General features: G+C 37.7%; 1 protein-coding gene across 3 annotated transcripts in view; it reads left to right on the top strand.

Moving 5' to 3' along the window:
- Positions 1-2926, top strand: part of lingo1b (leucine rich repeat and Ig domain containing 1b) — a 41151-nt gene extending 38225 nt beyond the window's left edge. For 2 of the 3 annotated variants that reach the window (XM_017458425.3, XM_017458428.3), the window contains one exon: positions 93-2926. In XM_017458425.3, the coding sequence (XP_017313914.1) occupies positions 93-1949 (1857 nt within the window). In that variant the 3' untranslated portion in view covers positions 1950-2926. The remainder of the gene's footprint in view (positions 1-92) is intronic. The other variant, XM_017458429.3, reaches the window with a different exon arrangement.
- The last annotated feature ends 13111 nt before the right edge of the window (positions 2927-16037 follow it).

Below are 16037 nucleotides of genomic sequence, written 5' to 3'. Positions count from 1 at the left end.
TTGTATGAAAAAGAATATTGAATGCTCACTCTGTTATTTGTAGGTTCATACCTTCAATGAGTGTGACAAAGTACCTCTGGCTTGTGTTTCAGCAGGTAACCAGCAGAATGGTGGCTGGCGTGGTGAGTGGGCACAGCTACCTGGTGGCATGCTGGCAGCCCATTCTTATCCTGATGCTGGGCACTGTGCTATCGGGTTCCACCACAGGATGCCCGTCTCGCTGTGAGTGCAATGCCCAGGAGCGCTCTGTGCTGTGCCACCGCAGGAAGCTGGTTGCCCTTCCAGAAGGAATCCCTATTGAGACGCGACTGTTGGACCTGAGCAAAAACCGTTTGAAAGCCATCAACCCAGAGGAGTTCATCAACTATCCCCACCTGGAGGACCTGCAGCTTAATGAGAATGTCATCTCAGTCATCGAGCCGGGTGCATTCAGTAATCTCTTTGGATTACGGACGTTAGGACTACGCAACAACAAACTGAAGCTCATTCAGCTGGGTGTATTTACTGGTTTGAGTAACCTCACCAGGCTGGATATAAGTGAGAATAAAATAGTTATCTTGTTGGATTACATGTTTCAGGACCTTTACAATCTAAAAGAATTGGAAGTGGGAGATAGTGAGCTGGTCTTCATCTCTCATAGAGCCTTTCATGGACTCAATAGTTTAGAGCAGCTTACCATGGAGAGATGCAACATGACCTCAGTGCCCACAGAGGCCTTCAGCCATCTCCATACCCTGTTAGTACTCAAGTTGTGGCATTTTAATGTCAACCTCATTAGGGATTTTTCCTTCAGGAGACTCTACCGACTAAAAGTGTTAGAGATAACAAATTGGCCCTTTCTCGAAGCCTTGACCGATAAGTCCCTTCACGGACTCAACATTACCACACTGAGTGTCACACACTGCAACCTCACTGCCATCCCATATGTGGCCATCCAGCACCTTGTGTACCTTCGATCTCTCAATTTTTCATTCAATCCCATAGAGATTGTGGAGGGCAACAAACTGCACAACTTGATGAGGCTGCAGGTATTTGACTTAGTAGGGGGTCGATTGGTCACTATTGAGCCTTACTCTTTCAGAGGACTGAACTACCTTAAGGTTCTCAACATTTCCAGCAATAGCTTGAGCACTTTAGAAGAGTCTGCCTTTCACTCAGTTGGTAACCTTGAGACCTTGGCCCTATATGACAACCCCTTGGCATGTGACTGTCGCTTGTTATGGGTTTTCCGTCGGCGCTGGAGGCTCAATTTCAACAAGCAGCAGCCATCTTGTGCTGCCCCTGAGTTTGTGCAAGGGAAAGAGTTTAAAGATTTCCCGGATATTCTCCCTGCTAATTATTTCACGTGCCAGAAATCTAAGATCCGGGACCACAAACCCCTTCAGAGATTTGTGGATGAAGGGACCACAGTTCGTTTTGCATGCCAAGCAGATGGGGACCCAACTCCTGTGATCATGTGGCAGTCTCCTCGGAAGCAATTCATCACCACCAAAAGTGTTGGACGTCTGTCAGTGTCTCTGGATGGCACCCTGGAAGTACGATATGCCCAAATACAAGACAATGGCACATATACATGTATCGCGACCAATGCAGGGGGAAATGACACCAAGCTTGCTCATTTACATGTTCATAGTTATTCACCCAACTGGCCCCATCAGCCTAATAAGACATTTGCTTTCATCTCCAACCAGCCCAATGAAAGTGGTGCCAATGAGACTGGTAGATCAGTCCCATTTCCATTTGATATGAAGACTCTTATCATTGCTACTACAATGGGATTTATTTCTTTCCTTGGAGTGGTTTTGTTTTGTCTTGTACTCCTCTTTCTTTGGAGTCGGGGGAAAGGTAACGCCAAGCCAAACATCGAAATTGAGTATGTGCCACGTAGAGTAGAGGGGCAGACCAGTCCAACTGAGGAAACCCATAAAATCAGAATGAAAATGATGTAAAAGTCAAATCCTCAGTTGATGTGAGCAAAATCCCTGGCAAGAGATTTACCTTGAGATGTGAGAGAAAAGCTATCTTTGTTTCCCTTGTGTAAATGTTGGAAGAAACAATAGCTAAACTAAAGCATTTTTCCAAATACACAGCTCAGACCTATGGGGATTGTTCTTTCAAAGTAAGAATGAATTTCGTGGGACTTGAAGTTCTGCTTTTATTTTGGTAACACATGAACATGAGTCAGCCTGACTCCAATTATTTCAAAGCCAGAAAACAGAGGGCCAGTTTTAATCCATTCTTGTCTTTGTCTCTGCCTTTTGTCTTTTTTTTGTACATAATTCTTTCTATGTACATGGGAATATAGTAATTAAAGGATTGCGAAATCATATTCATGGGTTAAGCATACTGGAATTCTTGTGATGTACTTACATGGTTAGGACACATTGTAAATTGTACACGTGTCTGATAAAACTTCTGTAAATGTTCATTGCCAAGTTTTTATAAAGCATATACATTTTTTTTTATTTACAGTTAATTAATGATTATGCTTGACAATCATCCATATTGTAAATGTCAAGTGTTAATCCTGAAATATGCCGTCCTTTGAATGGATGGAATAAATTTAATTTTGATGCCAGATATAAGCCTAGTATCTCTAAGCCAAATGTAGCTTTGAACTTAAAGCCATTTGGTGTGAATGTGTGGTGAAGCCATTAAAGATGTTTGTGGTGTTCACATTGATATATTCATATCTGACATAAATCTCATGAGAAATCTCTATCGTCATCTGAAGATCAAGTTTTTTAACAGCACATTTTTAATCATTTCTCATATTCATCATATCCCTTAATAAATAATTTACCATTTATTAAAACATAATTCATGTTCAAAAGGCAGGTAGTTCTCTGAGGGTAAATGTGTTCATATACCCTTGCCTCTGAAACAATGCCAGACTTTAAATACATTAAAATGTTAATGTTTTCTACTCCAGTGTCCATTTTTACTTTCACAGTTCAGTTGTGAGTCAACTATACAAAAGTGCTTGAGATAATAGAGATATTATTGGCACAACTGCACAAATTCTTATGATCCAATTCACTACCATTGTCATTCGACATTTACTGAAAAGGTCTTTTCTGTGCAAACGCTCATTCGGATATGAACATGTCATGAATGATAATAGCTGTGAAATTGAAATGTCTAATCAACCTTGGCTTAAAGTTCAGAGTTCAGACCCTGGAAGTCAGAGAGAGCAGGGGGATTATCATGCATGCAAATGCTCGAAAGAAACTAAAGGCTAGGTAAATGCTGCATACACCCACTGAATGCAGTCATTACTGATAAGGATTGTGAATAGTCTAGTTCTATGAATAACTTGAATAAAGGATGGACAGATTTGTTTTCCGTTGTATGTTTAAGAGTCATCAATCTCCTAGTTGTAAATGTATTGATATATTCTGTATATTTAACTTATATTAAGTGATTCATTCATAGTTAGGGTCAAACATATTATAAATATTTTGAAATAATTCTAAATGGCAGACTTTTTTTTAAAACCCCGGCCTAAAGACAATAAATCCTTAGTCTGTTTGATCCTGATTACATCCTCTTCATGACTAAAAGCTTTGTTCTTTTAAATGTAGTAATTGTCTGAACATTTGACCTAAATAGGCTAATTCATTAATTTGATACTAATGAGCGTTAACAGAACTGATGTACAAAATTATCAAGCTAATCATAATGCTGAACATATACGAAATTATATAATAATAAAAATCTAAAAACATTTGTAATACATTATAGATTGAAGTTATGAGGTGATGTGACTGATGCAAGTTATTGTACTGGAAATACTTCAAAAATATGTTTAAGGGTATTATATTTTACAAATGTTAATTCACAAATGAAAGATGACCTAGTTTAGTCACGGTAAGAGAAAATAATATTCCAAATGACTCCTTTTTTAAGGTATTTTGTATTGGGATGTGTTTATAATTAAAGAAATGATATGTGTCTCACCATCATACATCATGAACTATGGATTTACATCCTCATTAATGTTTAATGTTATTGGATTGATATTGCTTGTACATATACAAGTAATTCCTATTGTGCTGTGAAATATGGAAAGATGTGCAGTGGCATCATGGTTTGAATGAATTCAATAATTAGGTCAAAGCTAGAATAGATTCACATTAATTATTAATGTTGTTACACTGTCGCTGGTTTGTCTAGTTGTATCATGGTATTAAGTTCTTATTATCATGGAAGTAAGATATTTTATAGCCAAAACGAAAAGGGAAATGTGAAACAATGGAAAATAATTCAGGCAAAAAAAAAAAAAAAACCCAAACAAACCTGTGAAACTTCAATGTTTAAAGCATGTCAGTTAAAGCATGTAAATATTTGCTTTAAATGTGAATTAAACTTCACCATCCAGAAAAGCTTATATGGTAACCCAAATACATTCTGTGAGAAGCTTGTTCACTTTTAAAGACTACTGTATGTGCACCTGACCTCCAAGCCCAGTTATAACGATAATACTTAAAAGCCTTCTTAATAGGCAGCTAATGTTAATGGAGTTGATGCTCTCATGGATGACCCATTGTTAATTGAGGAGGTAGCACCATCCTGTTATTAGCTGTCTATTAGGAGACCTTTGAAATGAACTAACTTCCTGCATGGAATGAATTTGACTACCTTATTAATAAAACTGGATGGTGTTATTTCCGGAGTTAATGATTGTGTTGTCCGTTGAAGCAAAACAGACATTGTACTAACGGCTAAGCAGTTAGTCAGTGAGTGTTTACTACACCTTTCTCACCTTTTTTTTTTTTTTTTTTTTTTTTTTTTGAGAAATCTACCAGATAAAGAATTAAGAAATGTATTCAGATATGTTCATAAATATATTGGGGAGCTGCTAAAGTGGTTTTTATATGTAGATTTGTAATAAATTTCTCAAATATGTCATATATTTAAGACGAAAACGTCAGATTTTAATCAAAAGACATGTTTAAAACATCCAAAAAACTGAGTAACCAACTTACGATCCAGTGGCCATTACAAACAATTAAGCCAAAGCAAACGAAGGTAGCGGTGCATTTAATGTCATGTAAACTGGACTGTTATCTCACATAGTATCTTTTCCTAGTGTACAGTAATGGTTTTATGGATAAATATATTGAGACGAACCTCCAAATAAATCTAACAGTCTGTCCGTGTGAAAGCCACTACCTCCACCTTAGGCGAGTTGATTTCATCCAAGGAGCTGGGCTGAGGCATCGGGGTGGGGGAAGGGTGCATTGATTCAGCTGTCAGTGAAAATGACCCAGCCACTAACCCAGCAGTTGGGTTACACAAAACTACACAAACTACCCAAGACTGAGAAAAAAAAACCCAATTAAATGACCCAAAATGCTCAACCCAGCGTTTGGGTAGAAAAAATAACCCAGTATTTTTTTTTTTAGTATAGGCTATAAGCTCTGATTATACAAATAAACATGAAACATCTCTGTCTATCACTTCCATTAAAAATTATATATATTTGTATATAAGTAATATAATTATATTGACCAAGAGCTATCATCTCGTTAGTTTCAGCTCAGGTTAGAAAAAATAGTACCTTTCCTTGTTGCTGGGGTGGTGCCCTCAAAGCCTTTAGAAAAATTATTTCAAATACATAAATGGACTGTGATTGGTTTTTATGGCAAAGTTTTAAATGTAAGCTGCATGCAAGTTTTTAGGCAAAACATACACATTAAAGTACAAAATGTGTACCATTGAAGGTACCACCCCAACAACAAGGAAAGGTACATATTAGTACCTTTATTTCTGAGAGTGTATGATTCTGTGTAATCACATGATTGTGAGTTTCAAATCCAGGTCCATGGCTGACCCTCAACTCTTATGTCTGTGTTTGAATGAGATTCTGCTTCCTTCAGAAGTCATTTAAAATAAAAGAGTCTTCTAAATAAATACATGGACTTGTAAGCTAATGGCTACATTTGTCCATAAATAAAGGCAGGATGCACTGAACAATTTGTCCTAATACTGGAAATGGCTTTCATCAACAGCATTTATCTTGTATATAACTTATATATCTCAGTTTGCTCAAGCAAATTGGTTTCCTGGGTGATTCGACACAAAGTGCTAGTTGCCTCCCTGTTGCCTCCAGCTACAACAGTGTGAAAGATATTATTAACACTCTGCTCAAGTGAGCAGTCTTTACTGATTCAGTTCAGACAATTTTATTCAGTGGAACAGAAGTGCAGATGTCGGTTTGGTGGACAGATTTCGAACAAATTGTATCTGCACAAATATATGTATTTATATGTCTGTATCTATTATGACCAGGTGTTTTAGAAATGAAAGGCTCTGAAGTCCACTACAACAGGGCAGAACCGAAGCTGTGCTCCAATTAGGAACACAGACAAAAATAAGCTAGGTCTATAAGTCTTTCTCAAATATCAGTAGGTACATTAGAGAAAGAGCTTCAAAACAGTGCTGTTTTTTTTTTTCTTTGCTGTGTTATTATAATTACCTTCTCACACTATTGTAGGTGAGTCATAAACAGCTGGCCTTTTAATACTGTGCAAACATAATAGCTAAGGGGGAGTGCTGGACTTTAATGAGGGAGGAAGTGAAGCATCAAGCCGCAGACTGTGTGCTTTCTCAACCACTCAGCACATACAGAGAGAGAGAGAGAGAGAGAGAGAGAGAGAGAGAGAGAGAGAGAGAGAGAGAGAGAGGGAGTGAACAAGAGGTGCATCCCACCTAATAAATGATCAACATATACTGTACATGCTAATTCAACACAATAATCACTGTGACTGCTTGATAACAGCTAAAATCTATCCATCCATTTTCCATACTGCTTATCCTACACAGGGACATGGGGGAGCCTGGAGCCTATCCCAGGGAACTCAGGGCGGGGCACACTAGAGACGCACACACATTCACACACTATGGATAATTTGGGAATGGCAATCAACCTACAATGCATGTCTTTGAAGGAGTACACAGAGAAACCCCCGAAGCATGGAAAGAAAATGCAAACTCCATGCACACAGAGTGGAGGCAAACTTGCTTTAATGCATGTTATTATAACTCAATAGAACTTTGTTGAGTTATAATAGAAGCATTTTCTTCAACATGAACATTATAAACCTGTATTCCTTCAGATATATATATATATAAAACTATATATATTGGTCACATTAATTAAGAATATCTTTGCAAATATGTACTCTAGTTTCACTTGTGCATAGTCAAAGGCTAAAGTTTGCACCTTCTGTGGTTTATGTGAATGGTTGGGGGGGTTAAAAATTGCCTCTATTTTGCAATTTACCTACAAAAATATTGATATTCTTGGTCTGCAGACTTGATCTGAAGGAGACAGTGCATGACATGTGGCTGAGTTTGAACACAGATTTGTATGTCATGTATGTCAAGAAAATAGGCAAGAACTTGTCAAGCAATCTAGCAGAGAATGTCAGAACTGAAATACACAATTATGAGAATATCAAATCACATCACATCCATTTGCTGTAGGAACATCTGTAAAACCCAAGATACCCAAGATATCACTTTTTTATTCTTAAAATGCAAACCTTTGCACTTGACTGCAGCTATAAAATGTGAAAGTCTCTAATTTGAGCATGTTGGGACCCTTGGTCAGACATTTAAAACATGAACAGGGAGCTTGTGATTAAACGCAGCAGAGCTGATAAAAATCGATAGCCCATTAGATAACTTTAGCACAGCCCATAAATATCTCAGTCGATTATGTTTAATTAATTGAGAAACGAAGCCAAAATTGTCATCATGATTAAAATATGATTAATGGTGGAGCCCTACAGGTTTAAATTCATCAAGGGTTCTTTGGTTGTCCCTCTGAAAGGACATTTAATAGTTCGATTTATGCTCTACATCGGAATGATTCCTTATTTGAAAGAACACATTAGAACGGGTTCACCTATTCATTCACACCTAGGGGCAATCTATTGTAGCCAATCCACCTATCTGCATGTTTTTTGGACAGTGGAGGAAAGCAGAAAACCCAGAGGAAACCCACATGATCATTCGGAAAACATGCTAAACTCTTCATGGACCCTGGAGCTGAGATGCAGTAATGCTACTAAATGTACCACCCATAAGATAATATTAACGAATAAAATAAAAAAAATTAGATAAATAAATTATTCTTACTGATGATAGATACTGTGGTGTTGTTGATTATGATAATGAGATATTAAGCAGAAATAACAATATCTTGAAACAACTAGTTATTAAGTCAAAATATGATATATTAGTCAAAATAATTGCATAACATTTCAATATCTTTGATCATAGCTTTCAGTTCAGGACTTTTGTACTGAAGAACACTATTTCGTAGAGTGTAATATTCACCATATTCTTTTCACTTGCACATTTTGTATCATGCCTGGCACTCAGTTCCCTGGAGATTCAGTAGGAAATAGAGCATTGAGTTTATTGACCTACATGCATTTTTAAAGAAACCTGAGTGCTGGATATTAACAATCTGTAATGTGGAATTTTGCCACATTTAGTGGAGTAACTAAGTGAAGACTCTGGAGAGCAGTGCTGCAATGTGTCACTCCTGCATTCCATCATATCCTCACAGAGGAATAAATCTTTTAAATCTTTCCTGTAAAAGTGTGTGTGTGTGTGTGTGTGTGTGTGTGTGTGTGTGTGTGTGTGTGTGTGTGTGTGCTCCTTTTCTCCTTTGCACAGGGGTATTTTCATACTGGAGCACGTTTAGGCCCCTTAGTTCCAGTGAAGGGAATTTGTAAAGCTACAGCACACAGAGACATTCTATACTATTGTGTGCTTCCAAATATGTGGCAACAGTTTGGGAAAATTTGGGAAAGAATTATCACACCCATGTATGGGTGTGATAGTCAGGTGTCCACAAACATTTGGACATATAATGTTACAAACAAAAAGCTTGCATTGCAAATGATTTCAATAATGCATGCATGTGAATCAAGTTCAGAAATAAGACAGGTGATCACTGCTATAGGATAATGAGCTCTTGAAGAGAGGCTAATTAGACTCAGGTGTTGTAATCGGTTGTGACATATAACGAGCACACAGTTATGGGTTCCTGCTTTTCACAACAAAAAGAGAGATTGTATTAAATATAAGTGCTATCTTGCTTTTAAAACCATATTCTATATAGCTATGGTGCTGGTAAATATGTATGTGAAGTTCACATTACATTTAGGAGGGATTGATGCAAAAATCCAGATAATTGCAAAGAGAAAACACTTTTTCATTTCGTCTCAAGCCTGTAATTGATGTTGAATCGTCTGTACATTATTACTAAACTGTAGCTCTGTATTTTTCACTGAAGATATTTTCAGAATATCGAATCCATTGCGAGCATAAAAGGAACAGAAAGGAATGTGTCATATACACACATACACACACACACACACACACATATATATATATATATATATATATATATATATATATATATATATATATATATATATATATATATACACTCAATCATGGCAAATTTATTATTATTGCATGAAGTTGGAAAGCATTCTTATTTTTATTGCATAAAAATAATTAACATAAATTCCATTTTCTAAATTAATCAAATCACAAAATTGTGCACAATTACTTCCACAGCCTGAGGCTTTCAGGGCAACTTGAGACCTTTTACGTCTGTTACAGTCAGATCTAAAACAGCTTTCCACTTGGTAATGTTACATTATCTGAAAGTAGTTTTGCATTTTGGTTTCAATATCTTTCTGGCCCAGGTTTCTCTATAACTCAGTGATGTATGTGTTCAATCTAAACAACACCGCAACGCAATATACTGCCACAATCAGCAGCCAGGTTTAAAGTAAAAAAAGATATTGTGAGAATATTGGTGGCAGGCCAATTGATAAAAAAAAAAAATACTAGTATCGGAAAAATAAATATGGTATTGATTGTGTTTTACACAGGCTGAACTGCTAAAACTGGAACACAAAACATAATCGATGGTAGAATAAAGGAAACATTTAGAATGAGGGGCATGGTATCTTAATGTATAACACAGTGTTGCAAACTGTTTGCACACACACACACACACACACACACACACACAAGGACTAAGGAACCTATTAGTGTGTTTTAACTGAAAGAATATACTTATATAGTATACTCCTTAAAGGGACTATCTTGCCATTCTCCCTTTTATCACCCATGCTGTCATGGGAGAGGGTGGGATATTTTTTTTTCCCTCCATTTTAGAAATATCCTACATTATTCAGTACTTTGCACATGGGATACACTGTGAGTGACAAAGCAGGTAGGTTTCATTTCATGTTGTTGAAAAGCTCAGCACCCCATACTGTGTATATCTCAGTTTAAAGTCTTCTGCTGAAGCTACATACTCAATCTGCTGACAGTTTCTGCCACTGAGTACCCACATACTGTACATATAATATACACTCAAAGATGTATTCACATTCAAACTCCTCCAATTTTTTGTCATAACTTACAGTTTCCTCAGATTACTGTTAAGTAAAATTAGAAAACTTTACACTGATGGATAATACATTATACCATACAAAACATGTCACATAAAAAGAAAGCAGAGTAAACAGCCTAATAAATATTATTATACACCATAACAACTGAATCCATGAGTCATAAATATTCACAAAACACAGACAACATGTGAAACAGAACTGACAGCTTTGCAGTTCTAAATCAGACACATTTAGGAATTTTTAAGACACTTTTATAATTGGAAAGGCGGCTCGTATTTATCCTTTTGAGGCTTAGTGAGGAGACGTGCTGTCACCCGAAGTTATTCTAAACAGAGCCAGTCACCAGTGTTTGAAACATACAACAGCATGGCAGCCATGTGATAAATAGCCTGGAGTTTTGGCAAGAAAGCAATGAACATAGAAAATGTCAAATTAAACAAGCATGTGTATTTTATTTTCTCAGTGTGTTTGAGTGTACAATTCTAGAGGATTATCATATTCAGGCTTGGGGGGTAACGGAATAAATAGAACGGCGTTATGTAATCATTACAGAAAAACTGGTAACCGAAATCTGTTACATCCATCCATCCATCCATCCATCCATCCATCCATTTTCTATACCACTTATCCTACAGGGTCACAGGGAACCTGGAGCCTATCCCAGGGAGCAAGGGGCACAATCATACACACATTCACACAGCCATTCATACACTTTAGATATGCCAATCAGCCTACCATGCATGTCTTTGAACTGGGGAGGAAACCGGAGTACTTGGAGGAAACTCCAAGGGAGAACATACAAACTCTGCATGTTTTTTTCTTGCCCTCATCCCAACTTTTTGGAGACGTGTTGCGGCCATCAAATTCAAAACTACCTTCTTTTTTTTTCTTAAAATGCTACATTTACTCAGTTTAAACATTTGATATGTTTTCTATGTTCTATTATGAATAACATATGGGTTTATGAGATTAGCAAATCATTGCATTCTGTTTTTATTTACATTTATTTACATTTTACACAGTGTCCCAACATTTTTGGAATTAGGGTTGTACACGACTGGACCAAATGGAAGGGGCTAAAAATAAAATTTAATGCCACCTATATAATTGCATGTGAAGATCTGCCTTTCACCAAATTTACCTCTCAGATATTACTAATGAAGAAAAATTGACTGGATGTGTGCACAGCACACAGCATGTGCTTTGAGCAGAATGCATCTAGTTGAGATATTGCTTGTCCTTCCAATTTTGGCTACTCAGTGTGAACGTGGCTTTTCAGCTCAAAACAGGATAAGTCAAAAGTACACAATTCAACCTTTGAAGACTTGATCAGGATCAGCACAGAGGGCCCATCACTTGAACAGTTTGATCCTGAACCATGTGTCAAAAACTGGCTTTCTGCAAAACAGAGGTGGAGGCAAAACTACACTCAATGTCGAAGTCATGCTGAAATACAGCGCCCTCCACTAATATTGGCACCCTTGGAAGATATGAGCAAAGAAGACTGTGAAAAATTGTCTTTATAATCTTTTGATCTTTTGTTCAAAGAATTCACAAAAATACTCTGCTCTCATGGATATCATTAAATTGCAAACACAACACAGGTTTATCAACAAAAGAAAGTATATATATATATATATATATATATATATATATATATATATATATATGTGTGTGTGTGTGTGTTTGTGTGTGTGTGTGTGTGTGTGTCAATGTTAAATATAGGTGTGCAACAATTATTGGTACCCCTATGAGTTCATATGAGAAAAATATATTTCACGTACATGACTGTTGATATTTTAAATCTTTTTGTACATTTTTTGATGTCCTGTTTCACAGGGGTATAAATATGAGGTAACACGTAGGCCAAATTCCCTTAGTCATTCATAACAATCTGTTACACCAAGGAATATAGCTGTGATGTGCAGCAAAAGGTTGTTGAGCATCACAAAATGGGAAATGGCTATAAGGAAATAGCACACGCATTGAAAATGCCCATTTTCACCATCAGGGCAATAAGTAGGAAGTTCCGGTCAACTGGAAATGTTATGAATCAACCTGGAATTGGACGTGTGTCTGTATTGTCTCAACACACCGTGAAGAGGATGGTTCGAGTAGCCAAAAAATCTCCAAGGAACACAGCTGGAGAATTGCAGAAGTTAGTTGCGTCTTGGGACAGAAAGTCTCCAAAACTACAATCCGTAGTCACCTACATCACCACAAGTTGTTTGGAAGGGTTTCAAGAAAAAAGCCTCTACTCTCATCCAAAAACAAACTCAAGCGTCTTCAGTTTGCAGACACTACTGGAACTTCAAATGGGATCAGTTTCTATGGTCAGATGAAACCAAAATAGAGCTTTTTGCCAATAAACACCAGTGGTTTGACACACACAGAGAGGTAGCCATATGGAAAAGTACTTCATGTCCACGGTTCAATATGGTGGTAGCGCTTTAATGTTTTGGGTCTGTTTTTCTGCCAGAGGACCTGGACATTTTGTTAGGATACATGGCATCATGGACTCAAATATCAACAAATATTAAATGAAATCCTGACTGCTTCTGCCAGTATGGCAGTATGCCAATCTGGGCCATGGTTGGATCTTTCAGCAGGACAATGATCCAAAACATACATCAAAATCAACACAGAAATGGTTTACTGACCACAAAATCAAGGTCCTGCCATGGCCATCCCAGTCCCCATAGATACCCATAGAAAACCTTTTCAGGTGAACTGAACAGGAGAGTCCACCAGCGTGGACCTAGTTATTTGAAGGATCTGGAGAGATTCTGTATGGCGGAATGGTCTCAGAACCCTTGCCATGTATTCTCCAACCTCATCAGGCATTATAGGAGAAGACTCAGAGCTGTTATCCTGGCAAAGGGAGGTGGCACAAAATATTGAATAAAATGGTGCAAAGAGTATTTTTGTGAATTATTTGATCAAAAGAAAAAAAAAGATTAAACAATAAAGACAATTTTTCACAGCCTTCTTTGCTCATATTTACCATGGGTGCCAATATTAGTGGAGGGTGCTGTATGTCAGCATGGCTTGGCCATTGAGTGTAGTTTTTCCTCCTCATTTGTTTTGCAGAAAGCCAGCGTTTGACACATGGTTCAGGATCAAACTGTTGTCATCAGAGTGATGGGCAATTTTTCATAGCCTTCTTTGATCATATTGCCAGACTCATATCACCCTGCAGTTATTGCCTGGTTTCCCAGTGAAGCTAAGCAGGGTTGAGCCTGGCCAGTACCTGGGTGGGAGACCTCCTGAGGAAAACTATGGTTGCTGCTGCAAGTGGTATAAATGAGGCCAGCAGGGGGTGCTCACCCTGTGGTCTGTGTGGGTCCTACTGCCACAGTATAATGATGGGGACACTATACTGTAAAAACAGCAACGTCTTTCAGGTGAGACCTTAAACCAAGGTCCTGACACTCTGTGGTCATTAAAAATCCCAGGACACTTCTTGTAAAAAGAGTTAGGGTATATCCCTAGCGTCCTGGTGAAACTCCTCCATTGGCCATTATCTATCATGATCTCCTAATAATCTCAATTGGCTACATCACTCTCCTCTCCTCTCCACCAATAGTTGGTGTGTGGTGGGCGTTCTGGCGCACTATATCTGCCATCGCATATTCTAGGTGGATGCTACACACTGGTGGTAGTTTGAGGAGATCCACCCCATTCAATGTAAAATGCTTTCTAGAAAAACGGCATTTAAATCGAAGGAATTGTTATATTTACCAGGTGTGCCAATAGCCAATATCAATGGAGGGCACTGTAGCTGCAAAACTAAATTTATACCAAGTGACCATAGACCTGTGCAAGATCATATTGTATCATACCAGAATGAGCCATAATTTAATCCACTGGTTGGGGTTACTCATGAGTGGTACAAGCAATAGTACATTCATTCATTCATCTTCAGTAACTGCTTTATTCTGGTCAGGCCTATCCTGGGAACACTGAGTACCAAGCTTACAATTGAACCAGGGATGTGTAAATGCTACCCAATGCACAAAATAGTACACTGAAATACAAATGAAGACTTACTTGCAGTAAAAATAGTACTATACAGTATGTAACAATGAGTACAGGTCTTTGATCACCTCAGAATGTAACAACATAAATCTTTTGAATGTCTCACATTAGTAGATAGGCCTTTTCCCCATCATTGATTTTCAGTACTACAGCAAGGCAAATACTGCATATGCCTTCTTTCCTTTGTAGCTTATTCCATTTCACAGACCTCCCATTGTGATATGCCTTAACATGATCAGAGGTGAAGGCTAAACATCCGACTGTGCCATGTAGAATTAAATCATATGTTATGTATCCACAAGAGAGAGTTCTTTCCCGTAATAAAAATGCAACTTTGCATTCCTGATGAACCTCAATGAAATTAGTCTACTCCATTATAGCTTATCATAAAAAATATGATGAAATGCTAATAAAACTACAACATAATAAACGCAACCTTGAATAAGCAGAGCATAATGTAAGTAAATTACCCCCCTATTACCCAGATGCTGCTGTTATAAAAAGGTAGGGTAGAACCGCTTATAGTGAGTGAGAGAATTATTATAAGTGACCCAGTATTGTGGGATCAAGTAGAGCTATTTATTATATTCACTGTGAAAAGCTGGCAGCACTTCATCTGAAGAGAGGCACAACAGAGTCACTCCACTAAAAGCCAGTCCCATAATGTAAGCGTCGCCCACAACACAACATAACGTGATGTGAACCTGCATGCCTCTTCAATGCATCGTTTACGACTGAGCCTTTACGCAACTCGAACAGTGTCGGATCATTCATGTTCGGTGATGCACTGATGAAACATCTTTCTCCGACTCGTAATCTGTTGACGAATTGGGAAGCAGTGATGCTGAGTAATAATTGGCACACAGATTGGCCTCTGCTGTGAGCAGTAGACATACAGCATCAGTTTGATGAGCTGAACTACATAGCAGGGACAAAACTCATTAAGCCTCTCAGACGTCTGAAACACACTCTCCATTCAGTCAGCATTTCATAACAACTTTCAATAACGGTTTTCAGTTTTTAAATTGTACCACTTTTCTCTTTCGAGCTCAAAGCAACTGTTTGTTGCACATGAAGGCCAAAATGGAAATGGAAATATTACACCTACACTCTAAAAATGCTAGGTTATTTTTTCTATACTGGGTTGAGCATTCTGGGTCATTTAATTGGGTTATTTTCTCAGTCTTGGGTAGTTTTATAGTAGTTTTGTGTAACCCAGCTGCTGGGTTAGTGGATGGGTCATTTTCTCTGACAGTTGAATCAATACACCCCTTCCCTACTCTGACACATCAGCCCAGATCCTTGGGTCAAATAAACTCAGTGTTTGAATTCGGACTGTTTGAATTCGCCTCAGGCGGAGGTAGCGGTTTTCACACGGACAAACTGATGGATTTATTTGGAGGAACACACTCAGAAAGGATGTGTTAATATCCTGCACACTTTTTGTGTCATTTCTATTTCAACATGTTTTAAATGATCTAATAAATGTGTTACAAAAAGAAAATATTCTACACAAGTGACCAACACAACATGTGTTAAATT

Source organism: Ictalurus punctatus, chromosome 27, assembly GCF_001660625.3.
Source record: "Ictalurus punctatus breed USDA103 chromosome 27, Coco_2.0, whole genome shotgun sequence".
Lineage (NCBI taxonomy): Eukaryota > Metazoa > Chordata > Actinopteri > Siluriformes > Ictaluridae > Ictalurus > Ictalurus punctatus.
The sequence above is the reverse complement of the archived record's forward strand: the minus strand, read 5'-3'. Positions and strand labels throughout refer to the sequence as shown.